Genomic DNA, 17,553 nt, shown 5'->3' with positions numbered 1-17,553 from the left:
TATTCCCAGCCCACAGGGTTCGTATAGTGACTTACAGTCAATTAAAATGGAAGTCTATATAATAAAACAGGGGTTTTATTATAAAACCTGTGGCCCTCCAGATGTTGCCAGACTACAGATTCCTTCTTGCCTGTCTATGGGCAGGAATGCTGCCTGGGGCTGGCGGGGGGGGGGGGGGAGAGGACCAGGTGTTCGCCATCCATGTAATTAAAAAACCCCATATAGAATACACATTCAAACACATTTTAAAAAATCCTGGAGAGGTCTATAAATGAATTTGATCAAGCATAAATTAGCCTACACCAATATAAAGATTATAACCATCTTCCATAAACTCAGAAATGTGTCAGCCTAGTAATCCCGGGCAATGAGCTCCTTAAAGAGGGGATCATTATAAGAAAAGCCCCTGGAGAGCAGCCTGGGGAAGACTCCTCCCTGCACATCGTCTGCATTACAATCACACTGTCCACAGCTTGCCAAGTGGATTATGGTGGAGTATGAGGAGTGCAGTTGACATGAGAAGGATGGCATGCAGTCTTGGAGGAATGCAAGATTAGCAGTGAGGCAGCAAAATTGGTGGTGGTTGGCAGTTTGGGCACCCATGTGGCCCTCAGTGAAAGCCTCTGGGGGCTGCAGGTGGACCCCGAGCCACAACTTGCTCACAGGTGCCTTATTTTCATGTTCTATTGTAAACTCAGATGGAAAAAAGTAATCCTACTTATTCCACTCTTTCCTGTGTGATGTCAAATAGGCTAAAGAGAGAACTATTAAAGGAGCATGAAAATTTGCTATGCAGGCTGAATATAAAGTCATGCTATGGGCGTGAGTGCTAAATTCCTTGCCTCTATTTTTAATAATGCAAAGCCTAAGTAGCAGGACTTGAACCCCTGCGAGATTTTTTTTTTTTTAAATGGCTTCCTCTCCTAGCTGGCTGATCATATGAAAATGCATAAAGAACACATGTTCAGAAGGTTCAATTAATATATCCTGCACACTCTGACCAGACAACTAATCCAAAAAGCTCTACTAAAGCCATCAAGGGAAGGAGAGGATGCTGGCCGAAACAATGAGTGGGGAGATTTACTTTTTCCTCACAGACACTGTTGAGTTATGCTGTGCCGTTATTTTACTTGCACGTCTTGCCTGCATTTATCATATTTATCAGGAAGCTGGGGATGTCAAGAGCAGATGTTGGACCAGTTGCACAGGTGCAGACTCATGGGCTTGGGCAAGGCTCTGCTGATACAGCAGAAAGGTGGATGTGAGCCTCCTCTATTAGCTGATTTATGCCTGGAGCTTCTTGCCAGATGCGGAAGAAGAAATACATGTGAACGTAATTTAGAGATTCCCCACAAGATTACATAATGCAGCTTGGCTACCTTGAGCACTTGGCGATGCCCCTTTCCCTCACACAACTGGGTTGCTTGAAGAACGATAAAAGTATTAGGCTTCCTTCCTTTTTCAAATAGCATCTTCATGACTGTGAGAACGAAACCCCGGGTGTGATGTTTATTCCAGATATATTAATTTGGAATAAAACCAATGGTCACCCGAAACTGAAGTTTCATTCAGCCATTCAAACAAAGCGAAGTCTGTTATAAATTCTAAGGTGAGAGCAAGCACAACACTCTTAAACAACAGAGACTGCTATTTTTATACATGCTGTGAGATAAATTGCAACCTGATAGCCTATCATATTCTACCGCGATGCAGCAAAGGATGGTTGCTAATGCTTGGGGAAGCCCATCCAAATCCTGTCACAAAATCCAGTCTCTTTCACATTACAGTGGTGCCTCGACTTACGAATTTAATCCGTTCCGAAGACACCTTTGTAAATCGAAAAATTCATAAGTCGAAAAACGCCATTGGAAACGCGATTTCCCACAGGAATGCATTGAAAACGGAAAAATTCGAAGCAACCCTATCTAAAAATTCGTAAGTTGAAAAATCCCTATCTAAAACTGCCACGGTTTTTTTCTGGATGTCAAGACATTCGTAAGCGCGCGACCATTACCCCCATTCGTAAGTCACAAAATTCGGTTGTCGAGTCGTTCGTAAGTTGAGGTACCACTGTAATTCAATATCAGGTAATGCTCTGAGCGTGGACAGCATTCTCATGCTACTTATAGGGAAGGATAATTTTTATGGTATTCTTTCAGACTTCTGTAGGTGGAAAGGCTTGAAAATATAAAAGCTTGTAAATATAAGACATGTAGCAACCTGTTTTGAACTGAAGAGACACCTCGTCAGATCAGGAAAATGGGAAAGCCATGCTCCAAACCGTACAAAGCAGCAGGAGGGCACCAGGTTGGGAAGGACTATATTACACCAGTCAACAGTTTCTAAAGCCTTTGAAGTCAGTGTTAAGCCTATGAACTGTGGCTGAGCATTCTCAAGGTTAACAAAGTTTCAAGATGGCTTCCAAAGGCAGATACAATTCAGATGGCATAATCAGACTCTCCCAGAGGTCCAGAGAAGCCTGGCCCACTTCCAGCATTTGAGGCCCCTGGTCATAAGAAAAAAAATTAAATCACAGCACCCAAAAGCAAAATAAGGTAACCAAAATAGAGTGCGGAATAATTTGAATACATCTTTTATTTAATGAACACTTACGTAGCTGAGATTCTGAGCCATGTTTTGGTCTGCAATATACCGAGCTGAATGGCTCCCCTGACCACTACCACCTTGCCCCTAATTGGCTGCCTGACATAACCTGACATGTCTCAGCTCCAATGCCACTCACACAATATCTTCCATTTTTGCATAGTTGGCTCCCATCTTTTATCCCTTTGTGCCATTTCCAACCTTTTAAATACGATCTTAGTTTACCAAACTTGTGGGTGTCTCAAGACCTCCATGGGGGAAGGTTAGATGGCCAATAGTAATAATAATAATAAATCTGATTCTTATTCTTTATTTCTACTGTTGTCATGTATGTCACTTAAGAGAGTTTTATTATATTAAGCAACATTTAAATCTATATACATTAAAGAAGCACCTATGCCTCTTCTGAAGAAATGCAGCCTCTCCATTCACTAAGATAGGCGCTATATTTTGGTACTGTGTTGAAATGCAATGGAAACAATTGGCATTTATTCATTTTAGGGGCAGTTAAATGAAATTAATCCGTCATTGTGACTGACAGCATTCTGTTTTGCATCACTACATTGCCTACAAGGAAAGGGCAAGTGCCTGAAATTCCAGCACAATTGATAAGGATTGCTAGCAATGGCTATAATTAGTGCATTTTATTGCACTCGACTGCCTTCACCATTGGGGTGGAGTGTTTCTCCTCCTCGCTTTCTCTCACTTACACTGTTAACATTGAGGCTGAAAGAGCTGTCATATCTAAAAGAAGCTGATAGTTGCTTATGTTTTGCTGTCTTTCGGGACTGAGTATCCATTGTCAGCATGCCACATAAATGCCATTCTTGGTACTATTATTTCCCATTCAAATACAGCTTGCTTTGCCTTCCACATATATAGAAAGCACACACACACACACTGTGGGGGAGGAAAGGGTGCCAAGGAAAATGTTCTCTCTTAAATTGATGAAACATGAGGGCAAAACTCAGTCAATAGAAATTGGGAAGAGAGGTCAAAGATTATCTTTCATAACATAGGGCTTGTCCACAAAACCAGTTATCTCTGCAGAGCAACTGAACAATGCTATTTATTCTTAGTTGAAAACCCATAATCTTATCTTTCTCCTTCTCTTTCCCCTGATTGCTTGTTTTCTCTGTACCCTGATTTCACTCATAATCACTTAAAAGGTCTGATCAACTTTAATCCCTACTTCTGCACTACAGCAGGAAAAAGCACCATCTGGAAATGCTGTCAGAAAAGTGCTTCAGATGTTGGAAATCCCTGAGCAAGCCTTTGTAGACTCACCCGTCTTCTATCCGAACCCAGAGGTCATTGAATTGTCTTTGGCGATGGTTTTTATACTGCTTCTTGTGCCACTTCTTCTGCCGCCCAAACTCTTCCAGCTGACTGATGCTGTCTGGCAGTAGAAGATGTGGAGGAAGACTGTCTTCTTCACTGGACTGAGGAGGCACTGAAGATGATGGTGGTGGCACAGGGTCAAAAAAATGGATAGCAGGTGTGGCTGTTGCAGAGGAGCCTCTGAAGGGTGTGTTGATGTTTGCTCTGGAGATGCAAAACAAGCTTATCAAGAGGTGATTTGTGGCTGTGCTAGAAAAATCAAGATCTAAAACAACTGGGTCGAACTTAATTCACACAATGCCACTATTAGGCACAACACATAGTACACAATATGCAATATTGGTGGTGCAAATATTGGCGGTGCAAAGGTGGCTGAAGTCTTATGTTGTGCCTTCCATGGGAAGGAAGATCAAGAGCCACAAAAATTGTGGATCTGCCTCCTTATTTTATTCTGAGCACACAAGTCAGACACCAGCAAGCCTGTCCTGGGCAAACAAACCTGATCTGGGGAAGTGAATGAGACCCTAAAGCTGAAGAATGAATAAACTGCTACAGTGAAATCTTTTTTGGGAAACCAACTAGTTTGATCAACGGACTCACAAACTTATCGCGCCTTACCTCCCCACTGCAGCCCTCTGTGTGCCTACAAAATCTGTTCTAGAGGGTTGGAGGAATCTTCCAGAGCACAGGGAGGGATGACGGAGCTACAGAGTGGAGAAGAACAAGTAGGATCTCCTTGTTCTTAGAATCATATAGTTGTAGAGTTGGAAGGGACCACAAAGGTCATTAAGTCCAATCCTCTGCAATGCAGGAATCTTTTGCCCAACGTGGGGATTGAACCCATGATCCTGAGATTAAGAGCCTCATGCTCTACCGACTGAACTTTCCCAGCAGGATTCTCAGTAAGGATGCTTCCAATTTCTCTTTGGGAGAAAGAGGTTAGATTGACATAACCATATCGTTCCTTCCAAGCCTATGATGGTCTTATCTTTGAAGAAGTACAGTTTCGTTTTCATTTCATTACATTTTTGATAATAGTACAAAACATATAACATGGCAGCTTGGGGCCTTGTGCCATCATTCTGCTACTGCATCAGAAGTAATGCCAAACATGAGCTAATATTGCTTTATAGATTCCCATAAATTCCACAATGGGAATATTTGTCAATTCAAGAATTCTACATCTTTCATCCTCTGCCTACAGACCACAAAGGCATCTGTCTTGTTGTATGCAAATCATGTAAGTATGGAAAAGCTTGCAACATACATAATTATTTGCCATTTTATATCCCCCTCCCAAGTATTTGGCTGCAATTGTTAAGGTTTTGGCGACAAATGCTTGTATATCTCATCACCTGAAACTGCCACACTCCAGCAGTGTAGAAAGGAAGGCATATATAATATACTTAGGGTCTTGTGGCTTGCATTTAGGAGACACTAACATATGTGAGGATGATGCAGTAGTAGTAGCAGTAGTAAGAAACAATACCTTAATATATTCAATGGCAAAATGTCTCTGATCTGTCACCCTACCATACTGAGGAGAACCACATAAACTGTGAGATGTTTAATCTTCTTCATTTTATCTTAGGACTCAAATGTCTCAGTAAAAGGAAGAGAGGAAGTGGAGATATTTGTTGCAATCATTGGCACTTCACTCATATGGGTTAAGCTTATGCTTGAAACATGTAGCAGTAATGCAGTTTGTTAATATTTGATCGAACATTCATTTGTGAGATATATACATATATACATATTTATCTATATACAGTGACACCTCATGTTGTGTCCGCTTCAGGTTGCGTCTTTTCAGCTTGCGAATGCGGTAAACCCGGAAGTGTTTACTTCTGGGTTTTGCCTCATGCGCAGAAGCGTTCTGTGCATTTCGCGCATGTGCAGAAGTGCTCTATCGCGCTTTGCGCAGGCGCAGAAGCACCACTCTGGTTGCAGACTTTTCGGGGTGCGAACGGCACCCCAGAACGGATCGTGTCCGCAACCAGAGGTACCACTGTATATTAAAAGGTCACAAAATGGCACAGGCAACAGGAGGAATGCAGCAACTTTTCATCAGAAAAGGCCAAGCTGCCTCAGCTCACACATTGATACTGTCTTTGCCTAAGGTATCTTACCACCCACTGCCAGGAAATCATGGCTCCTGGCTATACCAGCTTTTAAACAGTCTGGACCAGTATTTTGTTTGGTTTTCTTTTTATTCTGTCTTCCTTCTCTTCAGAGTTCACAAACTGAGGCTTCTTTCAAGTGGGGTTGTTTTTCCTTCCCCACTTCCATTTGGAATCTTTTCCTTTTCCCCTTTGAATTTTTATCTATTATCCCACCCACCCCTGTTCTGGGGCCCCTTTCCAAATTTCTCCTCAATTCCTACTTAAATTGGGTGAGAATTCAGTGGGTTCTTCTTAGCTGTTTCGCACATGCCATAGAACTGGCACGTGCGAACCGCTCGCTGGATCATCACCTTGTTGCAGTGAGTGGGCTTGCATGTTCCTATGACCCTTGTGAGCAAAGCCATCGGGAATCTCATACTCCCAGCAGGGTCACCCAAGGCGGTAAGGTCAAAGGGAAGGAGCTGGAGAAAGAATGACCCAAGAACTGGCTGCAGTCCATCGACTGTAGTGCGCAGCCACCGTTCCACAATCATCTTAGCCTCCTCTTAAAAATTTGTGCTATTTGAGGACTACACTCATTTTGGAAGGAAGTTATATTTATTGGGAATACTTAAAACAGAAGAAGAAGAAGAAGAAGAAGAAGAAGAAGAAGAAGAAGAAGAAGAAGAAGAAGAAGAAGAAGAAGAAGAAGAAGAAGAAGAAAGGAGAAATAGCTCCCACTTGCGGTGTCCTTCCCCAGAGCATATTATGTCACTCAGGAAACATCCTCCTTGGTGTGTATGGTTTTTTCATTGAAAGTTTGCTTGTTTGATTGGTAGTGCTTTATCACCGTGCCAGCTGCCTGAGATGGTATCTCTGCCATTCATTCACATACTTCCCAATGGCTGAACAACACCCTGTCCCCCTCTCATTCCAATAGATTTGGCAACTGCTGCAGATTATAGCTGAAACTATGGGTGGCATTTGGCCTAGATTCTAGCAATCCTGTTGCTAGTATTTTTCTATTTATTGCTTCATGCCAGGATATTTTGGTAATAACCTCCACCCGCTTGCTTTCCTGCCTTTTCTAGCCTGTGTATGGTCCACTAATGTTTTTCATTTAGTGACTCGACCAGAAGTCTTGTTGGTGTTGAATTCAACTTGCATTCCCAGTCAAACGTCTACTTCTAATATTAGCACACAACACTTCATATAACTTCTCTGCACACCACCATTAATAAAAGGCCATTTCACCTGTAGTCATTTGATGGTGACGCCCAGAGAAAGGTTTCTGAAGAGGAATAAATAAATAACAAACTAAGATTTCAATCCACAACCCACTTACTTAAAAACAGTCCTGTTATAAATTGCTTTCGAGTCTTCCTCAAGTCCTTTTATAGCATTGTGGCTAAATGGTCAGTTAGCTACAAGCTGGGGTTACAATCCTGGCAGCTGTGAGCAGAAAAAGCTGCTATTTTGTGCTTGCCATAGAAGTGTAGAAGACATAACAACCAGCGAGATGGACAAGAACTTTATGTTCTCTCTTGAAACTCTTGAAAAAGAACATAACAAGATAAGAAAGCCTCTGACTCCACCCAGATTCAAGTACTCCCAGTGCCACCTAGGGACTAAACTGTATAATAACACTATCCACACAGTGTGTTTGCATGAGCCATGTGTACAATTAGCTATGTGAAACAAGCTTCCATACATGGAACAGATTATTGGGATGCAGTTTGATTTTCCTTATGTCAAGATCTTGGGTAAACAGCTGCCCTGCATTAGAAAGAAGTTCTGTGAATTGTGGCCTACAACTATAGAGTTCTGCATTGACTTTGAAGCAGTCCCATTAAAGTCAGAAATACTGGAGCAAGTGGGTAGTGGGTTGCAGTAGCCCTTGTGAGTAGTTGTAATGATTTCAACACATGCTGAACCACTGCTGCTCAGTTTAAAGAGATTAACTTTGGAAGCTGTTCAGACAAATGTGTGAGAGGCTTCTTAGCTTGACGGCATGATAGTATAGGTGGGGGAAGTAAGTGCCGGACAGACCTGAGTGACTGCAAACAGACCACAGACGTCAACAGATAAAACCAGCAATCTCTGTAGGCACATGATGCCACTCGATACTTTTGTAGCCACTTAGGATGGTACAAAGTGTAGCAGCACTTTGCTCCAGAGGAATATTACTGGAGGCTGAAAAGTTTCATCCACAAGACACAAGTGCCGAATGAAAGAAAGCAGGATAAGCTCCTTCCACCTTGCATGCTGCAATCACTTGGAGAGATTGCTTTCCCCTCACCATGTAATTTGGAGTGGTAAAGAGGTATGATTCGTGTTAGAACCACTCCAGTTATTTAAAGTGGATTACTGCAACACAGGGCTGCCTTTGAAAATAAATGGCCCTGGGTGCTTCCATTAATTCATAGCTGATTTTGAACCTTTAAGGCCCTTCACAGTTTGGGACCAGGGTACCTGAAGGATTGCATTTTACCAAGTTTACCGACTCAGATTGCAAGATCTTCTTCTGAGGCCCTTCTCTGAGTGTCCCTACCAGGTGAGGTGGGCGGCTGTTTGGAAAGTGGTGGCACTTTTAAGTGGTGGAACCCTGGTTGTGAAATGTTCTCCCCATAAAGGCTCATCTGATTGGTAATTTGCCATCATTTCAGTACCAAGTCTCTTCCCCCCCCCCATCCCTTCGAAATTTGCTGTAGTCTAAAAAAATTGTTTAGTTTACTCTTCTTTTTCTGCTTTTCAAGTTTTCTGCTGTTTGTTGTTTTGCTCTGACTGTTTTTTATTTAAAAAAACAATTTTAATTCTATGTAGTAACTTGCACAGAGAACATTTTGTTATAGGGTGGCCTATAAAGGAAGGAAGGAAGGAAGGAAGGAAGGAAGGAAGGAAGGAAGGAAGGAAGGAAGGAAGGAAGGAACATACATTGTAGTCCATTTTTTCACAGAGCCCATGATAAAAACAGCTTTCTGTGTCTTAAGAAAATATGCCCCCCCCCCAATGAAATAAAACAAATCTGGTCCAAAACCCATCAGAGAGATTTCAATAAGGTCTATTCTCATACAGCAAATATTTTTAGCTTCTCTCCATCTTTACAAAGACACTTGGCATGAATGGACCATTTTACTCTTTACCCATAATATCAATAGGGGTTTCTTTTGTAGATGGATAAAAACTTGTTGGTTAAACCATAAAGATATTACTACCAAATTAGCAGGTTTTTTTAGGAACAAGTAAATAGAATGATATCACTAAATGTTCTGGAAATATCTTGCTGGATATGAATGATATCTAAAGAAAATCCAGTTCTTCTATCAATCAATTCAATGGGATATTTTTCAGAGCAAGAAGACTAAATTGGTGTTGTTGTTTTTTTTAAAAAAACTTATTTTAAAGTATGTTGCTAATTCTTTTATCTAAAATTTACCCAGAACAACTACGTTTCTTGACTACGTTCCTTGAAAGTTAATTGGATATATAAATGCAATAAAATCACAAAGGGAACAATTTTATGAGCAGATGGAAATTCCTTGGAAATCTGGTGTGCATATTTCCAGTGACCAATTTGTAAAGCATTCATTCCTTCCAATCCCACAGATTTGGTTTAAGTTAAGAATTAATTTGTGCACACTCAAGTTGAAATGTTTTGATTTAATCCCCCACGCATCCTAGTTAGAGGCTATTGAAAAACCTGTTGTCATATAAAAACAAGTGGAAGGGTGGGATGGTAGAATAAGACTCCAGGCCCACAACGAATCATAACATCAAGGCCATGGAGGCTTAACATTTGGCTATGGGCTTTGGTTTTACAAGCTGTGCAATAGAGGATCTCACAGGCCAAGTTATTCAAAGATTAATCAAAATACTTATTCTTGGCAGGCTAAGGAAGCCTTATTTTTCAGATTTAATTGGGATATGGACTGGAAGGTTAGGAGCACAAAATTTGGCTTTCAAAAAACCAAGTTGGCTTTTAAGGACAACTGATGCACAATGTCACAGTGAGCCCAATGTCACAATGAGCCTTGGGCTCGCTTGCTCTGTCCCCTCTTCGCTTTCATGCCCAAGAGTTTTTCACTACCCTGAGCTCCTCTCGACATACAATCTCAGGGAACAGTGGTTTAAACTATGATATGAAAACAAGCCAGAATATGAATTCATGGTTTCGTCTTGGCTTGTTCCCACTAAACACAGACTCCAACGGCACTATTCATTTAAAGCATTATCATGTAATTTTCAACAGCCATGGCTTCCATCAGATTCGGTAATCCTGGGGACTGCAGTTTGTTAAGAGTCCTGAGAATTATTAGGAAACTTCTATCTCTCACATTGAGCTACAGTTCTCAACCCCTGTTCCCAAGGAACTATGAGAACAGGGTGTGTGTGTGTGTGTGTGTCCTAACAATGCTCAGAACACTTAACAAACTACAGTTCCCAGGATTCTTTGGGGGAAGCCATGACTGTTAAAAATGATATGATAATGCTTTAAATATATAGGACAGATGGGATCATGGTTTAAACAAATCACAATTCCTAAAATTCATATAATGAGGGGGAACAGTGGTTAGTTTACAAATTAAAAGTTGAAGCTTTCAATCTCCTTGCAGTTTAAAAAGAAGAGGAAAGCTGGAGGGAGAGCATAGAAGCCTTTGACCATGGGTTCTCATTTTGAATGAGTCCTTCAAATGTTATATAACTCCTCGAGTGCTTTGATTCAAGGCAACCACAAACATTTTTTATCACTTTTCTCCTCTTTTGCAAGGGGAAGAGGAGCAAAGTAAAGAAGTTCTACTCTATACAAATTCCAGTGAGCAAATCCAATATAGCAGCTGCTACCCATTTAATCTGAAAGAACCTATCAAAAAGAGCAATTCACTAAGCACCTGTGACCAGTGATGACTTTCTATTGTTGCTGAATTCTCAGAATCCACTCTGCTCTTCAGAAGCGTATCAGTATTGTGTGCCCAACTTAGCTTGGAATGCTGACAATGTTGCATTTCTTCTCGCTTGAATCCCACAATTAATATTTACTCCATGAATTGAACTATTGAGGCAATATCCTTACTTGTGACCTTGGAATCTATACAGCCATCAGCAAAAACTATTGGGGGGCTATTGTCCCCCCCAAAAACCAAGCGAGAATTGGAATCTAAAGTAAATATGAATGTAAGACAAAACAGAACTGGTTATTGAGTCATACTCAAGTTGGTTCAAGGCACTGTGACAAAAATAAGCTTCTGTTTTGCTAGTGATAGTCCTCGTGTCAATTGTCTACAAGAGCCTCCCTTTTTGTAGAGCATTTATATACAGTTAGAGAACAGCAATTCCTCCCCCCCTCCATATTAAAGCTGTGACTGTGTGATTGTGAATTCATAATATTAAACATTAAATTGGTAGAATTCTATAACCCATGGATAGGGATGGTTTGCATTTAAAGGTGAACCTGTCTAATTCTTACTTCCAGAAACAATACAGAAACTGAACCACAGTTATCCTTTGAAATTTACATGTCTCTGAATTTTGTGATACAGTTCTCCATCCAGAAACAAGTACAAAATATGTACACTGGGGAAAGTACAAACAAAAATGCATGCATTAGTGAAAGAACATGTAAAACTGCATTGTTTGCAAAACTGCAAAGTGGTGTGCATATTGAAAAAGTGTGTGCATTGTATATGAAAATAGGTATGAATTTTCATGCAGGCTAATGAAAAAAATTCAGAAACTGATGTGGAAATGGACTTAACGTAAGATTGGAAAAATGTGAAACTGAGAGAAAATGACACTTGAAAGATAGAAGAAAACTTCACTTTTTTGACCTGTGACATTCTGAAAAACTTCTTATCACTATTCTACAATCTAGTGTTTATGTAATGTCCTATGTTTTTTGCGAACAATGCATTATTTAAAAATCTTCAGGCTAATGTAATAGATTTGCTTATTCACAAGAAAAGGGGGGAAATAAAGACAAATGAAGCTTACTTTTCTATTGGTTGTCCTGCAGGAACATGCTTTACTTCAAACCCAGCTTGCTTCAGCACATCGATAACAGTATTGTTGCCCAAAAAGTGACCTAAAAGTGGACAAGTAGAAAAGTCATTCAGAAACCTGATGAAAACCATTTTATTTATTGCTGGACCTGTATCACAATATATTCAAGAGGTTCAGGATAGATAACAAAGTCAACAGAACAATTCAGCTAAAGAACAATTCAGTAGCATGATTCCACACCAGAACTTCATTGTTCTGGGACCCTTCCCAGGTTTGTGCATTTAAAAGTCCCTGAATGCAGAGCATTCCTACTGCTGCAGCTACAGTGGCGGAAGATTGCTCACTCATGACACTGAATCCTCTAGAAGCTCTGCTTACAGTTTCTATCCCTCAGCAATGGCAAAGGATAAGTTCCAGGCCAATTTCATGTGGGAACATTACGAAACATACAAACTAAGATCAAACCTGCAATTATAATTGCAGTATAGGTGAAGGCAGGGACCCAGGTAGCGCAGTGGGTTAAACCACTGAGCCTAGGGCTTGCTGATCAGAAGGTCGGCGGTTCGAATCCCTGTGACGGGGTGAGCTCCCGTTGCTTGGTCCCAGCTCCTGCCAACCTAGCAGTTCGAAAGCACGTCAAAAATGCAAGTAGATAAAAAGGAACCGCTCCAGCGGGAAAGTAAACGGCGTTTCCATGTGCTGCTCTGGTTTGCCAGAAGCGGTTTTGTCATGCTGACTACATGACCTGGAAGCTGTACGCTGGCTCCTTCGGCCAATAATGCGAGATAAGCGCACAACCCCTGGGTCGGTCAGGGGTCCCTTTACCTTTACCTTTTATACGTGAAGGCAAGTGAGGAAAATGCTACTTTTCTTCTTCTTCAGGAGACACTACAATCATATACACCCACCTAAGTTATCATACAGACACAGGCAGATACTTTCCTCTGTCCTAGTGATCTATACTGGCAACAATTTCTCTGTTATTCGTTGACCAATCAACCATCATGTCCATCATGCTTTGCTGTCTGCATTTGCCTTATCTGCCTGGATTGATTTTGGAATTGGAAACTATAGACCAGAGAAGTAAGCTAAAGTCATCTCACCCAAATTTGACATCACAGCCCAACACTTTTCCTGGAAAAGAACAACCCCTGTGAAGATCCAGATTAATTCATTCCTCTGAGAAGCCCAGGCTCCTCGGTGAGCCACAGGAATTATCTAGCGTGCAACACTTGTCTTTGTTCTGTTTGTTCATTTATAGGAGAGCTGTATTTTGTTTCAGTAATTGGCAGCAAAAAATAACCAACCTGATGATCAGGATGTTGTGCATACACAGAATAAGAGAGAGAAAAGCAATTCCTGACTACTCGGCACCAAGACACAAGGTAAAAAGAGATGCCCAGTCAACTGTAATTTTTACTCAGTAAAATTAAAAAAGCCAAAGTAAATGTGGCTTAACAGCTTAATGAAGATATACAACACTTGCAGTTGACCAACAGTGAGATAAAATGGGTTCAAAACGCAGCAACAAAATGCAATGTGTGATGAAAAACAGAAAAAAGTGTCTAAATGGCCTGCTACAAATAAACACTTTTAGCTGCCAAATGTATTTCAATCATACGGTTGTCTTCAGTGGCACATACTGAAAAGTAAATTAACAGCTTCAAAGTGGATCGAGTACATATTATCTCGGGCTTGTCTATATTGGGGGATGTAATCTTGAGAAAGCAAAAAACAAATATGTAACGTTATGTTATATGTTATGTTATATTTGTATCTTACTTGTACCACTCCTTTTTGAAAGCTATGTATATGCAGCTTCCTTAACAGACCAGAATGATGGATACAAAATGCATCCCCTTTCACAAGTGGGGAAAGGGCTTGGATGCGCATTGTGATGCAGTGCACCATCTGAGCATGGGTTACTAAGGTGGCTGGGCACCAGGGCTCACACTCAGACTCCTGGGGAATGGCACAAGTAGCCCTGATATTAGGATGCAGGCATTCAGCTTGGAGAACAACGGAGGCAGCAAGCTATTTCACTTGGAGATCCCAACACATTAAGCAGTGAGGAAATGTATTCTCTAATCAGTTGAGCAACATGCGCTGGGGTGGGAGTGATGAGAGCATGGGGAATGAATGAGGCTTAAAGCTCTTCTGATTGGAGTTTACAGCTCCGCAGTGGGAAAGAAGTGGGGAGGTGATGGTCCAGAGGCCTAGCTGGCTGGATTAGGCCAGCAGGTCTGAGGTTCCTCATCTCTACAGTACAGCAAAGGGATTCGCGTGCCACCACCTGCTTTTGCATGTGGCTCTTCTTTGCTGGCTCAAGATGAGCCTTGAAATTACTCAATATTCAATGGTAATTTGGATGCCAAGCTCTTTAATGATTCCTCCCATGTTTATTCCTGTTTATAATTCAGAGAAAGCATGATAATCAGTATCAGTTGTAAGGGTGATATGCATGTAGAAATTTTAGTACTGTTTGCAAGAGCCATAAAGCGGTACTTTCTAGCCAAAACACACGTTTTAGAACACTTAAAAAATACCATATGAAATGAATCTCAAAACAAAAACAGACAATAAACCCCAATTAAAATTGCATTTGCAGGTTCCAACTTGATCCAGCATTCCACCCACTCCTTTAGAGAATTGTTTGATTCTGCTTTACTAACTGGCTTATAACTAAAGCAAAGACCAGGGTCCCGAAAATGTGTTACATGACCTCAGAGATATGAATGCTAGGACCCTGGTGAGTCATTAAGTCGGCTCTATTGTAGGCATCCAAGAACTGTGGTTAAAATGCAAAGCATGAAGAAACAATGGGCTTGAGTCCTGCAACTTCACAATTACAGAGACTTTCCAAAAATCCTAGCCCAGATTGTGGTCAGCTCCAAGGCAACGCTGCCAGTACTGCTTGCATATACAGATTATTGAAGCAACAGATATCCAAACTTGACACAAATCCTTGCGAGGAAAATCACATTGTGAGCAGCTATCTTGAAAACATTTAGCATGCAATCACCACACCAGCTTCAATATGGTTTACCTCAGTGGTCTGAAGAGTTTGGGCTCTCTCCCATCTCTCTCATGGTCCAATGCTAAGCGAATTTAAGAGGTTTTTGGCTCTACAGATCTCAATTTGGACATCACATAGGTAGTTCTGTTCCATCTGCTGTTAGTAAAAGACTGAAACAGACACTGCATAGATAAACTTACAATACAGCAACTTTTTGGTCTTCCCACAGACTTTCTGTTTGCTAATCAGCATTCCTTTGTTTATGGTCCAGGCTCTCCTGGTTTCAGTATGGCAGAAAGCACCCTCTTTGCTATAAACAGAGCCAGCACAGCTGTATAGATATTATAAAATATTTGTCTATTTTTTCCATTTTGGAAATCATGATAAGGGCTAAGTAGGCCAGGCTGAAATCCAGAGGTTCTCTCTCTCTGCTCCCACCCCCCAAATTTAAATATTCTGCTGAATTAAGAGATGAAGTAGTTTCGGCTATTCCTGGTTTTCCCATCTGGTCCTGTAATCTGCTCCATTCCTTACCTGCTGTAACAAGCTGGACTCAAGGTGTACCATAGATTGCAGGTGTGTGTGTGTGTGTGTGTGTGTGTGTGTGTGTGTGTGTGTGTGTGTGTGTTAGAAGGCATCTCAAGGCAGCCCTGTTTAGGGAAGCTTTTAATGTATGATGGATTTCTGTATTTTAAATTTTTGTTGGAAGCCGCCTTATTATTATTATTATTATTATTATTATTATTATTATTATTATGTGTGAGAGAGAGACAGATGCAGGATGGGAAAGCTATGGGTGTGTTGTCTTCTGAGTCCACAGCAACATAAAGATAAAAGTTGGAATCTCTGGGTTGCAGCTTGGCAAATCTAAAAAGGACCAGGGCTTTCTTACGCAAATCTGAAGTGCTAATGGCCTCATTCTCCTCCTGGAGATAACCAGTGGCAGAGGAAGCCGCTTGGGCACCTGGGGCAGTGTGCCCAGGGGTGGGGCAAGCTGCCTATAGGGGCCTCTGGAGTATGCCTGCCTCTTCCCACTCAGCTGCCCTACAGCTGGGGAGTGGGGGGAGGCAGTGGGCAGACCGTTTGGGCAGCACAGAGCCTTTGCGTGCCCAAGCCACTGCATCTCTTCCAGGAGAGACGTGTGGTTTGGGCGTGCTGCAGGCCCTGTGGTGAGTGCCGCCCGGCATTTTGTCACTCCCCTCAGTGGTGACACCCGGGGTGACCCGCACTCACTGTACCCCCTTGCTCCACCCCTGGAGATAACATATCTGCATCCAGGCTGTACTACATGAGGCTGCAGGAAGAAGCTTGTGTGAAGGGATTTCTTATATAAAATATGCCCTGTAAATATAAAACTAGCACACCAGGGAGAAGGTTGGGCTAGAGTCCTTACAACTTATAGTTTTCTGCGTGCAGAGATGATTTTGTCTGGAAGATATTCCACTACATGAACCTCACACTGGCAGCAGTAAGCCATATGACCCAGACACAGACCTCTCCACCAATGAGAACTAGGCCTCAGATATCCCTTATCTCTTATCTCCAGTAGGAAGTTTCCACATGCATTCTGAGATGCAGTTCACCATTTTATGGGTATGTTCAAGTGTCAGTAAACATTCCTTGCATTCAAAGCCGCCATAAAAAAATGGTTCAAGCCCTGGCATCTCCAGGTAGCCCTGGAGAGCCACTGCTAGCCAGAGTAGACCAGGGCTATCCTTCAAATGTTGCTGGACTACAATTCCCATCATCCCTGATCATTTGCCATACTGGGCATTGATTTAGCAACACCATGTTGCGTCTAGTCAGAAGTGGCACATCCTGTTTCGCCACCTGAAACAAACTGAGAATGTGCTGCTATGCCACCAACCTCCCTTATGTGGGTTATGTGGCAGTGCCCATAAAGTGGAGACACCCAGAGTGGATTCCAGCAAGATCTCATGAATTTTGGTGAGCTCTAGTGAAATTTTGGTGAGATCTTGCTGCTGCTGGCACCACTTCTCTGCTGGTTGTTGGGTGGACAAGGTGACCACAGGGGCATCACTTCTTGGGCTTCTGTCACCAGAGGTAGCTACTCTATCCTGCCTCATCCTGCCCTGGCTCTAGTGTAGGCAATATTGAACTAGATGAACAAATGGTCTGGCTCAGTGTAAGTCAACTTCCTATGTTTCTAAATAGGTGACAATTGTCTACCCAATTGTTTGATAATCAACAAACAATGGTTAGATTTCCCCAGCTACACATGTAAAAATGTTTGTTTGTTTTTTAAAAGGGTGATTGCTTTTTCCAGATGACTCATTTAATAAAAATGTTCATTTCTGCTCTCAAAAATGAAAGTCTTAAGTTTTATTCTTGAAATATTTCTATTGAGGTAGACAATTGTTGCTGGTCTCGATTCTGTGTTGATTTGCTACATTTGTCCTGGACAAAATCCTTACAGCGTTATTCTAATTTATTGTGACAGCTGGTGAAAGCTGGGTCAGATGAGGGCAGGAT

At 41.6% G+C, this 17,553-nt stretch overlaps 1 protein-coding gene across 1 annotated transcript in view; it reads right to left on the bottom strand.

Annotated features, from left to right (window-relative positions):
- Nucleotides 1–17,553, bottom strand: part of TRABD2B (TraB domain containing 2B) — a 252,036-nt gene that overhangs the window by 4,890 nt on the left and 229,593 nt on the right. The window contains exons 5-6 of the mRNA XM_035121644.2: nucleotides 12,036–12,126; nucleotides 3,892–4,149 (exon numbers count right to left, since the gene is read on the bottom strand). Coding sequence (XP_034977535.1) covers nucleotides 3,892–4,149; nucleotides 12,036–12,126 — 349 coding nt within the window. The remainder of the gene's footprint in view (nucleotides 1–3,891; nucleotides 4,150–12,035; nucleotides 12,127–17,553) is intronic.

The sequence above is a fragment of the Zootoca vivipara genome, chromosome 7 (genome assembly GCF_963506605.1).
Source record: "Zootoca vivipara chromosome 7, rZooViv1.1, whole genome shotgun sequence".
Taxonomy (NCBI): domain Eukaryota; kingdom Metazoa; phylum Chordata; class Lepidosauria; order Squamata; family Lacertidae; genus Zootoca; species Zootoca vivipara.
Note: the sequence above shows the minus strand (reverse complement) of the source record. Positions and strands in the feature narration are given on the sequence as shown.